This window comes from Micromys minutus, assembly GCF_963924665.1.
Source record: "Micromys minutus genome assembly, chromosome: 1".
NCBI classification, from domain to species: domain Eukaryota; kingdom Metazoa; phylum Chordata; class Mammalia; order Rodentia; family Muridae; genus Micromys; species Micromys minutus.
The window spans coordinates 75652919-75665577 of NC_137969.1; the positions used below are offsets into that span (position 1 = coordinate 75652919).

General features: G+C 48.8%; 1 protein-coding gene across 1 annotated transcript in view; it reads right to left on the minus strand.

Annotated features, from left to right (window-relative positions):
• Positions 1-4531: 4531 nt before the first annotated feature.
• The window catches only part of CD247 (CD247 molecule), a gene marked incomplete at both ends in the record, with an annotated part of 70332 nt that continues 62204 nt past the window's right edge, over positions 4532-12659 (minus strand). The window contains 7 exons of the mRNA XM_080908848.1: positions 4532-4597; positions 5606-5641; positions 6431-6487; positions 7144-7179; positions 8214-8294; positions 9299-9355; positions 10102-10205. Of these exons, the coding sequence (XP_080764974.1) occupies positions 4532-4597; positions 5606-5641; positions 6431-6487; positions 7144-7179; positions 8214-8294; positions 9299-9355; positions 10102-10205 (437 nt within the window). The remainder of the gene's footprint in view (positions 4598-5605; positions 5642-6430; positions 6488-7143; positions 7180-8213; positions 8295-9298; positions 9356-10101; positions 10206-12659) is intronic.

Consider the following 12659-nt stretch of genomic DNA (forward strand, 5'->3'; position numbering starts at 1 on the left):
AGGGCCCTTCTGAGCCTTCTTTCTCTTTTCTGTTACTGGAACTGCTTGGAAGTAGCTGTCCTGTTTGTGAGGAAACATGGAGAACAATTATCAAACTTTTCTTTATCTTGTTTCTAGTTTTGTTTCCTTTTGCAGCACCACTGTGCAACTATGCATTGTATTTCATAACTTTGTGCTAGGTAAGATGCCTGTGACTTTTTAACTTGTGGGGGGTGGGTTGGGGGTTGCAAATGAAGGAAATTTTTACATGGATCTTTTTAATCTCAGTTGACTGGGGGAGGGGGGTTGGTTCTAGGGTCCTACAAGCTCTATCCCAAAGCAAAATCCAAATGTTACTAATACTAGCCTGATGCAGATACCAAAGACAATTCTTTCCTGCAGAACCTTAGACTTGTGTGTTAAGTACGATTACCCGGCACTTGCATTAGTCTAACCTCAGTAATTCCAAAGCTTAGATGTATATTTTGGTATATTTCCAGGATATTAAAAAAATGTTGTTTAACTTCTTGTTTGTTTCAGTGTAATGCTCTTAAAGTCATAGCATGAAATAATTGCGCTGTCCTATTCTTGGTAGTTTGAAATAATAGTATTTTTGTATGTTTTGGGTGTGTCTATGTATTAACATAACAGTTTTCACTGCCTAGGTGTTCATAATAAAAACGAGAGGTTCTGAGTGTACGTACTGTTCAGTAACAATCTCCACAGTGTCCACCTGAGTGTGGGTCATTGTCCACTGTCCAGCTGGGGTCTGGCTTAAAGAGACGGTGATTGTGGTTTTTTAAGATGTTTGTTTCTGTCTTTAAATATCTTAACTTCCCCACTTGTTTGTTTTTTTCCTTTTTTTTTTTTTTTTTCTTTAATTAATATTGATTCAGGGGTGTTTTTCCACTGTTGTCAAGGGAGGAACACAAGGGAACTGGCACCTTGGCCTCCCAAAATATGTTATTTTATGTATTTTAAAATGTGAGTTTTTGAGTTCTTCTTTGTGGAAACTTACAATATGATGTACATGATTCTTTCCAGAATTGCCCTGCAGCTTTAATGAGGTAGTGGCGATTCCTGAGTAGTCTGTCGGGTGTCCTCGTACATTTCTCCTTCGTATGACATTGCAGTCTGGGTGGCCATTGTGTGGCCTCACTGCCCCAGAGTGTCTGTAGCCATTTCCCCTTCAGTGGGGTATTTTATACGATTCAGCTGATAACTCGGAGCACTGGCCCTCGTTATCTGTCTTTCTTGGTTTGGAAAACATGAAACCCAAACAGTTCTACTTACTGGGATTAGCTGATAGCTCCAGAGGCCTGGGAAGTGGTGACTGAGCAGTGCTGTCTCTTTTAAAGTGCCCTTTTGTGATTTCCCCTCCGGGAGCTGCCAGAGGGGCTAGGGCTTGGGAGAGATTGTGTGGGTGCCAGTGAATCAGAATGAAATGGTGGGTTTTATGTAGATGCATTTGTCTGCTGTAATTTTTTATATATATTAAACTTACTGTAACTGTACAGTTTCAATTTCTGTTGTAAAACATTAAACCATTTTCCAAGTGTTTTCACATTGTCTGTGTCTCTGTGAGGTTGCTGCCTTGGTGTTCTGGTGCTTTACCCAAGCATTTGCACAGATCTTTACACAGGCCCTCGAAAGCATTTCTCTCCACAGGTCTTCCTATGAGTCTCCAAGTCTAAGCACCTTAGTGTTACACCTCTTCTGGCTCCCTCAGCGAGCTGTGGCCACTGTTTCTCCCTTCTCCAGACTGTCAGTTGGGTTTAGTGGAACCCTGAGTTGACTACTGTCTCCTTCAGAGCTGACTGCTTTGTATGATCAAACACAAAGGCCCTTGATGATCCTGCAGGGAACTCCACAGAGCTCCCAGCTCACTGTGTGTGTGGCTGCTGACTGGGGTTGAACAACTCTCTGGGCTCAGTTGTTTGTCTGACAGGCTCAGGAACCTCCAGCGTTTCTTACCAGGCCCTGAACCAGGAATGGTGGGAGAGTATCCTTTGAAGGTGGCACATTCCAGATGGGCCCTGGGTCCTGCCTTCTGGACAGTTTTCATCTGGTGATTTCTGTAGCTCTCTGATGTCATAAGAAAAGTACAATCCTAGAATTCCCCAGAGAGAAGTCTTGATCTTTTGGAGAACTTTGGGAAGTGCCTATGACAGGCATGTACTAACAAAAACACATCTCAAAGTGACAAAGTGTCAAAGCCAAAAGACATGCGGACTCTCTCTTCGCTCACAAGTCAAATTAAATTCTTCCTTTTCCCTTCTAAATACTTATGTCTTACATGTAAATCTATGGAGTTATTTTGTAAGTAATGTCAAAAGTTTAACATCCTCTTCCATAAAGATACCCCACCTTCTTGCATAATTAGGACTAAGAGGTGAGGCTGACCCTCCCAACCTCCTTTAGAAAGTAGCTGCATTCTAGCTGCTTCTGGGACCCCATGGGAAGCAGAGCTCCCCCCACGGGATTGGTGATCAGCCTTTGCCCTGGCTCTCTGTAAAAAGCTTTCTCTCATTCCAAAGACCAGAGCAACGTGTGATCAACCACTAAGCCTCTCCCTAGCCCTTTTCTTTTTCTTTCACAAATGTCTTTACATTTATAACCATGAAATAGGACTGTTTATGTTTAACATGCTTGAAACCCTCTAAAACAATTGATAGGACTGCAGATCTTACAGCTAGTCGTATCTAGAATGAGACTAGCCATGCTATGGACAGTTCACTGCCAGGCCTCAGGCTGTCCAGCAACTCCCCAGGAACTCTGGTTCCCCAAATGTGATTCTGTGAGCACATCTGTTCAGTTCTTGCCAAGTTTGCTTTCTCCATAGTTACTATGGCTCACTGCTAGCTCTCCCCTTTGCCTAAGAGACATGTTCATAGCAGAACTGGGTCAGATTTCTATTTTCTAGCCATGTCTACTTAGCCGATATTAAAATGAGGCCTAGAACAGGCCTCGATATTAGGTGCACTCTGTGTAAAGTTCCCAGCCTCAGGCTTTAAAGTGAATGAACAGCCCCTGTAAGATGGTTACACATAGAAGGCCTTTCTAGATGTGCTGGTAGTATTGTTGGAATCGCTAATTTTCATGGCCTTTTAATAAATAGCCTTTGGTTTCTGTTTTTAAAAAGCCAGTGTACAAATGTTAGCCTTTTGTCCATTATTTGTTGGGCCTGATGAACTGGGAACTCTGAAGTAGAGATGTTCTACTTAGAGAAGGTACTACTAAGGGAAAGGTCATTTTTGGTGAGGGAAGCTGACCTAAAAATACTGCCATCCACTCCCCATCCCTACATGAGTGCTGTGGCAAATACTGGGCACTCCTGGATGCTCTGCTCGGTATTACTGCCACATTTTACTGCAGTCACAGTGAGGTTCTACCATACCCTTCTGGTTCATTCATCAGGCCAGGTCGGTATTTCATCAGACATCTCCCTGTCTGGTGGCATGACCACCAGCCACATGCCGAATCCTACACAGGCACTACCTCATGCTTTAAAGGGAGCTTTCAGGATGGCTTCATGTACTGGTACCCACCTGCCCATTCCTAACTGAATCTAATTTATCACTTCCTACTGAGGCAGCCTTCTGCTTTCCTGTCTGCATTATTACCCCAGGCTTCACCACTGAAATAAGGCTTCAAATGTCATTTTTAGCAAAGCATTTATTATGCAAAATAGCAAACCAGTATAAATTAAAACACAGGAAATCAGAGGGTTCCCCATCCACAGTCATAGGTGATTTAATTACACATTGACGGTGCTGTCCACTGACTGTCATTGCGCCATTACTGTGGGAGCACTGCAGACCTGGGAGGTCTGGGTCTTCCTGCCACTTGACAGAATGAACCGAGTTCCTGGAAGAAGGCAGGACTTGCTCCCTTTTCTCTCATCCCCTTGTCATCATTGGTAATGACATTCTGTTTTCTGTGCCAGTTTGTACAGAAATTATTTGTACTCTAAAAGCATGGTCTCCATGAAGGTAAGACATCCTAGCATTCCTGGGGTGCCTGGCACAATGGTTGGGAGATGTGGAAGGTACCTTTGATGGAAAGAGACCCCTTGTTACAGTATCTGCCTCTTTGCCTTTCGTGGTGTTACCTTGATGCTGGGAAGGATGACAGCAGAAGCCAAATTTACAGCAAGAGTGAAGCAAGTCAATACCAATGGAACAATACACACAGTACCCAGGACTTCTCTGGGGACTTTACAAAGCCAACTGAGCTCAGCTAGCTACAAGAGGGAGAGTGCTAATGCCCCACCCCCAACTCCTGGCTAGGGCTGGGCTCTGCAGAGAGGGACCTGCCAGAAGACCCAAAAATAGGCCTGGGGTGTGAGCAAGGGGAGCTCCCCCTTTAGAGAGTCCAGGGGTGACATTCCATGTACAGTGCTTTGGAACTGGATAAGACAAATGTGATAAGTGGGAGGCACATCCTCTTCATGAAACGGTGGCTGTGAAATTAAACTGAGTTGTAAATGCTTTGTCCTCTGTCCTTCACAAGTGACATCAGCAGGTGAAGCCTGTGAGAAATCCCCTGGCTGTTAGCGAGGGGGCAGGGTCTGCATATGCAGGGCATCATAGGTGTCCTTGGTGGCAGTGCTGAGACCCTGGTGAAGGCAAATCACAGAAGAGTGAGCAAGAGCCCACAGGCACAAATTTACACTTGTAGCTCATCCATGGTCCCTTCAGGAGCCCACGAAGATCCCTTCATTCAGATCCCTTCATTCGTGTCACAGGTGAGAATGCCTTGTCCCCTAGCCAGGTTCTCCCTGCTTTATCTCAGATACTAACGCCCTGCAGCACAGAGCGCCTCAGATTCCCATCTAACCAAAGAGGAAAGTGGCGTCCTCGTGTCACACACTGAGCTGGGGTCTGGGAGGTGCCAGACAGTCTGCTACCTGGACCACAGAAAATCTGGACTAGTCGCAGGGAATGTGGTCCCTCTTTGACCTCACTCTATCTGGCTGTGGCCGCTATGATATGTTCAGGCAAAGCAGGCACTAGTCTGGCTGGAAAGCCTCTCCCTCCCTATTCCAGGGACTAGAAAGGCAGCCTCCTGCAGCTGCCAGTAAGCAGCTTTGAATATTACTAAACTCAGGCAAACACAGCAGCAAGAAAGATGAAGCCACTGGGGATCCCTTTTTAGAAAAGTAGGTTCTCTGCACACAGTTTGCATAATTGCTTGCACTAATTTCCATAAACCAGGCACCTGATTACAATGACATTTTCCTTTTGAAGCGGCCTTTTTTTTTCCTTCGATCTTTCTGCCCACTTATTATTAAGACTTAGGTCTTGAGATTGGGGGGCAGAGCTAAGCTAACCCAGTAGACAATCACCTGTGGAGGGCCCTTTACCCATTTCTGCCTACACCTCTTGGGGCTCCCTTCACACTCCCTAGATAGCTACCATTGTCTACTATACCCAAATGGCATGTAGCCTTCCTAACCAAGCTATAGAGCCATAATGGCAAGGAAGTGACCTTCGGTCTGCTTAGGTGCCTTCGGTTTGCTCTCCCTGGCTGTTGACAAAGGCTGATGCCACCAGCAAGCAAACTACGGTAGCTTCAGCTTTACCCCGGGTTAGCACTGCCCAGGAAGGGCACCAGCAGCTCTCACCTGGTAGAGACCATCATGCCCTTTGCCTCTCCGCCTCTGAAAGATTAGAGAGGGAGATAGTAAGTAGTCGCACTCTTGCTCAATTGCCCCTATTCAAGCGATTGTTTCCTAAGCAGCATCTCTCTCCCTGGTGGAGGAGGGTCCTGAGACCACTAGCCGGACCTTTGCCTCTGCAGAAAAAGATGACACGGGCTCAGATAGGGGCCGAGTTCACTCTGCCCAACTCAGATCTTTGGGATCTGGACCATTTTTCTGGAAGCTTGAAATAAATGGACCATCCCACTGCTCCAAATTCTTGTGTCCTCAGAAAGGATGGCTGAGAATGGCAGCAAGATAATGATGGTCTGACGTAGAGCCAGTTCAATCCTGTTCCTCCCGAGGGAAATTTGAATCTTCCCCCATGGAAGGCGCTGAGCACACGTGCTGGCTGGCCAGTTGGTTGTGCAGGGGCCCCCTATTCAGAACACAATGCTCTGCAGAGCCTTGATATTTTTTAATTCTTATGAAATCATTAACGAACGAGGGGCCATACACTTTCACTCCTCCCGGGGCCCCCATGTCAGCACGCAGTAAGCACACAACGGCACTCTGAACAGTGATGCTACTTGAAAAGGTTTGGCCCACTTAGCTCAGGCTCCAGGTTTGCCTTTGAGACCTGACACCTCAGTCCCATGCACTGTCCAGTGGCACCTTTGTGCATCACAGATGTCACATGGGCTTTTCTTAGTTGGAGGAGGAACAGATGGGAAAGGAAGACCTGCTGGCATATCCGAAAGGCCAGGAGGAACCTGCCCACCTGGGGCATCAAGGAGGAGCGGTGCTCACCTCGCCTTTTGTGCTGATCTCACTGTAGGCCTCTGCCATCTTGTCTTTCTGCAGCGCCTACAGGAAGGGAAGGGTGACACATTCGTCTTCTTAGCCAACACAGAGAGGGCCTTCCCTCAGAAGCCTCTGGATGCCCGAGATGCCAGGCTCCAGTTACCAGTGCTCCAAGACATACAAGCATTGCTGCCCACACCCAACTCTATATCATGCTCCTCGGCCCAACTCTGGAGTCTTCCCTGTTCTATGCATTGAACAATTCACATTAGATGCAGAAGAAAAATAAAGGAATTTAGAACTGTAAATCAAGACAGGGAGATTGAAGAATATAAGGGCATGGGGGAGCAAAGAGTCGCTTGTTTGAACAAGCCATCTCTTTATAGCTGATACCACAGATTGTGGATCAACCAATTGCAATGGTATACCACCAGCGGCAAGGGGCAGCACCCTGGTGATCACACGAGACAAGCCAGCTCCACACTCCTGCCCAGTGTAGCCTGAGGCTTCCCCACCCCTAGGCTCAGGGCCCACACAACAGCAAGAAAAAAGCAGAGGAAAAGAAATGTGACCCTGCCCAGCTTGAGGGGATGCGCTAAAGCTACCAGCAGGTGCCACATGACCACCAAGGGAAGGCATGGCCTGGCCTAGAGAGAGTGGCACCTCTGCCAACCCTCTTCCATCTCTCCAGGGTGAGTGGGGAACTCTCCCATACTTACATTGTACACGCCTTCCTGGGGGTTCCTTCTCCTCTGCTGGGGAACAGAATGGGGCAGAGATGAGATGGAGAGAATCCAGGCTTGAAAGTGTAATGACCTCATGCTGCCTGGCCCACTGCCTCTTCCTATGGGTCAGCTATCGATCTCCATATTCCCCAAGCCTTGCTCAGGCCGCACTTAGGCCCCGGCAGCAACTCTGCAGCTCATACTTGATAATGCATACCTACACACACGCTTCCCATGCCTTGGTCTGCTGGTGGTCTCTCCGCCCCCTTGCTCTCTCACGCCCTCACAGGCACTATAAACTAAGACACTGACAGGCCGGGCTACCTCATTCAGGGCAGTGCCAGCCGGTCACTGCTCCTCAGCACATCTCAGTGGCCACTGAACACAGTGGCATTCTCCCTCTTCACCCTTCCCCATACCCTCCCCGGTCCTGTGGAGGAGAGCTGAGGCTGAAGGATGGAATAGGGATGGGGATTTGTATAACTTGTGATGCCCTCTAGCAATGCACACCCAGCACAGGTCTCAGAGGTCAGGGCCAAGTGGACATGTCTGACCAGAGACTTTGAGGACACTGGGTAGTTTTGAATAGCACTCAACTTTCCACCGGGGATTTTGTCCTGAGACCTGCTATTAAGAGGTCTCTTGTACATCAGAGGAGTCTCCCGGCCCTTCCCTCCCTATGAGGCACAGGCACCTGGAGCCTGATGTGGCCATGTTCTAAAAGGGTGTTCAGAATCCAGAGTTCCTTCTCCACAGGCTCGGCCCTGTCTGTGTGTATCTTGATATCGGGACTGCACTATGGAGCGGTTGGTGCCAACACGTGTTAGTGTAGGAGCAGCAGAGGGAAGGTGGACAGAGCCTAGGTGAAGGCTGGGGTCTAAGCACTGAGGCTCCTTAGGATGCAGAATGGAACCAAGAAGAAAGGGAGGGGTGAGAGCAAATGGGTCTTTGTCATCCTCTTGTCCCAGGCCCGATCTGTGTTACTGTGAGTCTAGTGCCCACCACGCTGCTCTGAGCAGCCCTCCCTTGAAGCCCACGCACTCAGAAGCAGAGGCTCTCCCTACCTGTTTGCCTCCCATCTCGGGATCCCGAGCCCGCTTCTTGTCCAAAACGTCATATTCCTCTCTTCGCCCTAGATTGAGCTCCTAGAACAGGAAACAGGACCTTGAGGAGAATGGGGACTAGATAAACTGATACTGGAGTTGGTTTCCTACCTGGTGGCTCAAAATAAAGGCAGCACAGGAGAAAAGGTGAGGAATCCAGGTGGGAAAGGTACCAGCCTCTCAGCCTAAAGATCTGAGTTCAGTCTCTAGGACCCACACAGCAAAAGGAGAGAAATCCTCTGACCTTTATGTGTGCACCCCAGTACATACACACACAGAGAGCACAATAAAAAGTAAATGTCGTTTTTACATCTTATTTGTGTTATATGTATACACACACGTGTGCCCGACGTATGCCTGTGCACTACACGCCAAAGAGGCATCAGATCCCCTAGAGCTTGAGTTACAGATGTTTGTGAGCCACCATGTGGGGGCGGGGCGGGGCGGGAGGGGGGGGAGAAGTCTGGGTCCTCTGCAAGAGCACCAAACACCCTTAACTGTTTCTCCAGTTCCAGTAAACGTAGTTTCTGGAAAAAAAGCATGGACCAAGGAGAGGCAAAAAAAGGTGCTGTGAACTGCTTCAACTTCAAGCTTGTGCCTCAGGAAACACCTGCTACATTGCTGGTGCATGATGGGAATCCTCAAGTCACCAAGTGCTGATCTGTCTAACGAGGCTAATGAGACATTTTTATCAGCATGTGAAACGGAGGCACCTAGAGGGGAATCTCACAGACTGAAGCCCCACTGCATTTCTGTGGGACCCTTTCCTCTGTGCTGTGGCCTTTGCAAATCTCTAATGACTGGAAGTTCTCCAGAGGCAGGGCCACGCCATGCATCTCATCCTTAAAGCTCCTCATCCTTGCAGCAGCACTGAGGGGCAGGCCTGAGTCCGCCCCAGTCAGGATTAGAAACCTGACGCTCAACAGGCTTGTCACCCAGACGCCAGGCCATAGCTGCGGATCAGACCTTCAGCTGAGCCTGCCCTCGGAGTCTCCCTAGGTCTGCAGACAGGCTTTCCAGGCAGGTCTGCAGAAGCGGGGACTTACATTGTAGAGCTGGCTGGGGTCCTGCAGGTAGGCAGCAGCATCCGCACTCCTGCTGAACTGTAATAGAGCAGAGAGAATGGGCTCAGCATCACCTCCGAAGGGGCCATCGGGCTGGCCATAGGGCACAGCTGGGCTACAAACAGCAAACCACACGTGTTACCTAAGCTGAGGGGAACTGCGAGGTTTTATGGGAAAATCTTACAGGTCTCGGTATAGCTTCCAAATTAAAAAATCATGAAGTAAGTAAGACTTTCTCAAATAAAATCTTATGGCAGAAAGGAAATGGGTTCTACTGCCCTGGAGGGATGAGACTTCTATTTCCCCAGACATGTGATGTGTCCTTTCCACAAAACCCATGGTTTCGGGCACCAGGTGACATCCAATGCTGTCTGTCATTCTCATTTACAGATGGGGAAACTGAGGCTCGGAGAGAAGAGCTGATATGGCCTCAGTTAGCAGCTCAACAACAGACCCTAAGAAGAGGCTGTCTGTCTTCCACCTTCTTGTCCTTAACTGCCCAGCATAAACCGTCTGTTTGCCAGCAGAAGCCCTGGGAGTCTCACATACAGGCATCGGTACTGATCTTCCTAATGCACCTAGCGCTTGGCTCATTGACCTGCCGTGTCTGCCACAGACAGATACCCACCTTCTCTGCCCACCTCGGTGCATGCATGCTTGTCTCCTGCCTTGCCCGTGGACCCTAAGTATAGCCCAGGCCTGAGACTCTCCAATGCCAAAGCCCCACCACACATCCTCCTGGTGGAGGAACCCACATCCTCCCTCCAGAGTCCAGGGGAACCCACTTTTGCTCTCAGGTACAGGGCCGTGACGATGACTCCGTAGATGAAGAGGATTCCATCTAGCAGGTAGCAGAGTTTGGGGTCCAGCAGACCAAAGCTCTGTGCCTCTGTGCCAAGAGAGAAAACTGGTCAGCCATGATCAAGTTTCCAAGAGCACATTCCTCCCTCCTTAGGACAACTCTATGACAGATTGTAGCCAAAGCAATCGTGACAGGGGCCCTGGGTCCAACCCCCATACTTCACACAGACCACAACCTACAACCTCTCTCACATACTCAACCTGAAGAAGCCCAGCCTGCAATGGCCAAAGTAACCACATGTGCCAGATGTAGTGTGCACTAATGTATACCATGTAACCAGTGTAACAGATGTAACCAAGGAGGCTGGGAAGAATGGGGGAGGGAGACTAAGAGAAAAATGAAACTGCCAGCTGAGCACAGAAAGTCGGCTTTGGTGACTTGGAAGCCGAGCTGTAAGTCAGCCCTTGCACAAACTATGAGCTCTAAACTTCAGAAAGGTACCTAGGTCTTGCTAACTAAGGTTTTTTTATACAGAAAGAGACCCTGGAGGTTTAAATGTGGGGCTCAGAAATTCGATGATTGGGTAAAATCGTCTCAATATCTATTCGCTCTCAGCGTGGTCTAGGTGTGGTAGCACACATTGACGAGGCAAGAGGATTGTGAGTTCAAGGCCAGCCTGAGCTATGTGCGTTCCAGACAGACAGCCTGCATGCTTCAGCTATTCTGCTTCATTTCCTCCCTCCAGATTCACCCCTCCTGCCTTTCTGATGTTCATCACACCACACTCAAAGCACGTGTGGTCGGTACTCTCTGGATAAGAAGGGTAGGGTGATGAAGGAAAGAAAATGCGTTAGTCACATAGAAGGAAGCCTTCCTATTTGAAAGATCACACAAAGCAAGCAAACAGAGTGCGTTACTGACCCTGACCTCACTCCACTGGGTAAGTGTGCAGCAGCTGGACCCGAGAACTGACCCAATGTCACAAAACCCTCCTTCTGGCCCTGCCCGAGATCTTTATGGCTTTCCAGCCTATCTCCAGTGGCAGTAGCGCCCTCTGGCGGATGCTGGCCAATTCGGATTGGGGCAGAGACTGTAAATTCGGGCAAGGTATCCTTTCTGCTGTCTCTTCTGCAAAACAGGTCGAAAGTGTTCAGTGTTTGTTCTGTGCTGTTTATGGCTTTGAGAGCAATCATGAAGGCCCCGCTAGGAGCAGGCAGGTGGTGACTATGCAGTCTGCCCCTACACACCATGGAAGCGGTGACTTAACTCTCACTGTCCCCATCATCACATCCCTGAAGCCCTCTGTCCTCAGCTTTTAACTCTAGCTCTCATCCAGGATCCCTCCTGGCCCCAGGTCCCTGCTCAGAAACCAACTCAATCCTGCTCAAAAACACTTCAAAGTTGGGGACCCAGTGCAACCCCACAAACACCCTGCCTTTCCAGGCCAGGTTGGAAAGGGCTCACTACCACTCTGTTCCTTCTACAACTGCCTCATGTATTCCAGGCTGGCCTCGAACTTATATAGCCAAGGACAACCTTGACTTTGCAATGCTCCTGCATCCTCATCTGGAGTCCTGGGAATTTACAGACGTACACCACCGTGCTTGGTGGTTCCAGGGATTGAACCCAGGGCTTCATGAGACATCCCAGCCCTTCTTCCTTTATCCCTGCTGCTCCCTTAACCTTAGGATGCTCTCAAATTCCCTTCACACCCACTTCACTTCACCTGGCTCTTCCTCTGGACTACCTCAGCTAGCTCTTCCCAGCACCTGCAGAAATCAGAAACCAGAATCCCCTAGTGACAGTCGATGACAGGTGATGGTTGCAGAGCCTAGATCCCTACAGAGTTCTCTGGATTCAGACTTCCCTTTGCAGGTTGTAAGCACGGGGAGCCAATGGCTGCATCTTTTTCATTTTCCTCCTGCCCCGCCCCCAACACCATGCCCAGGATAGGCATTCCTCAAATTTCTTATGGTTGAGAGGAGGGATAGGAGGACACTAGGCTGCAGCCCTAGGCTACTCTTTGCTCTAATAATGATCTAAGAAGCAAACCAGCCCTCAGTAAAGGCCACCGAAGCTGAGGCATTTGTTGTCTTTTAGGGCTGGAGAGATGTCGGTGACGATTTACAGGGTGGTTGAGATTCATAGAGAAAGCCAGGAGAAAATCACTCAGCTGCCTGTCGTGTGAGATGAGAACAGAAAAAATACTGGACAGTAAATTTAGAACAAATAAGAAGAAATATTTCTTTGTGTTTGCAGAGTCAGCACGGTAGGTGGCAGGCGGGGAGCTGGGCACACCCCGTCCCCCAGAGATGAATAATAGGACAAGTTTTCTCACTTTCTTTGTAAAGAGCAGCACAAGTTTTATGGCCAGCAACAAAAGTGCTACGCGTGGGGTTGGCAAGGAAAGAGCATTAATCCAGCCCCTTGTGGAGATGGCTCCTTTCCTCAGCCCTGTAGTCTGTATGCCTGGGCCCACGGAATGTAGTGATAGCCCAGGAAATACCAGGACTCAAGTGAGTCACGTAATTGATTGGCTAT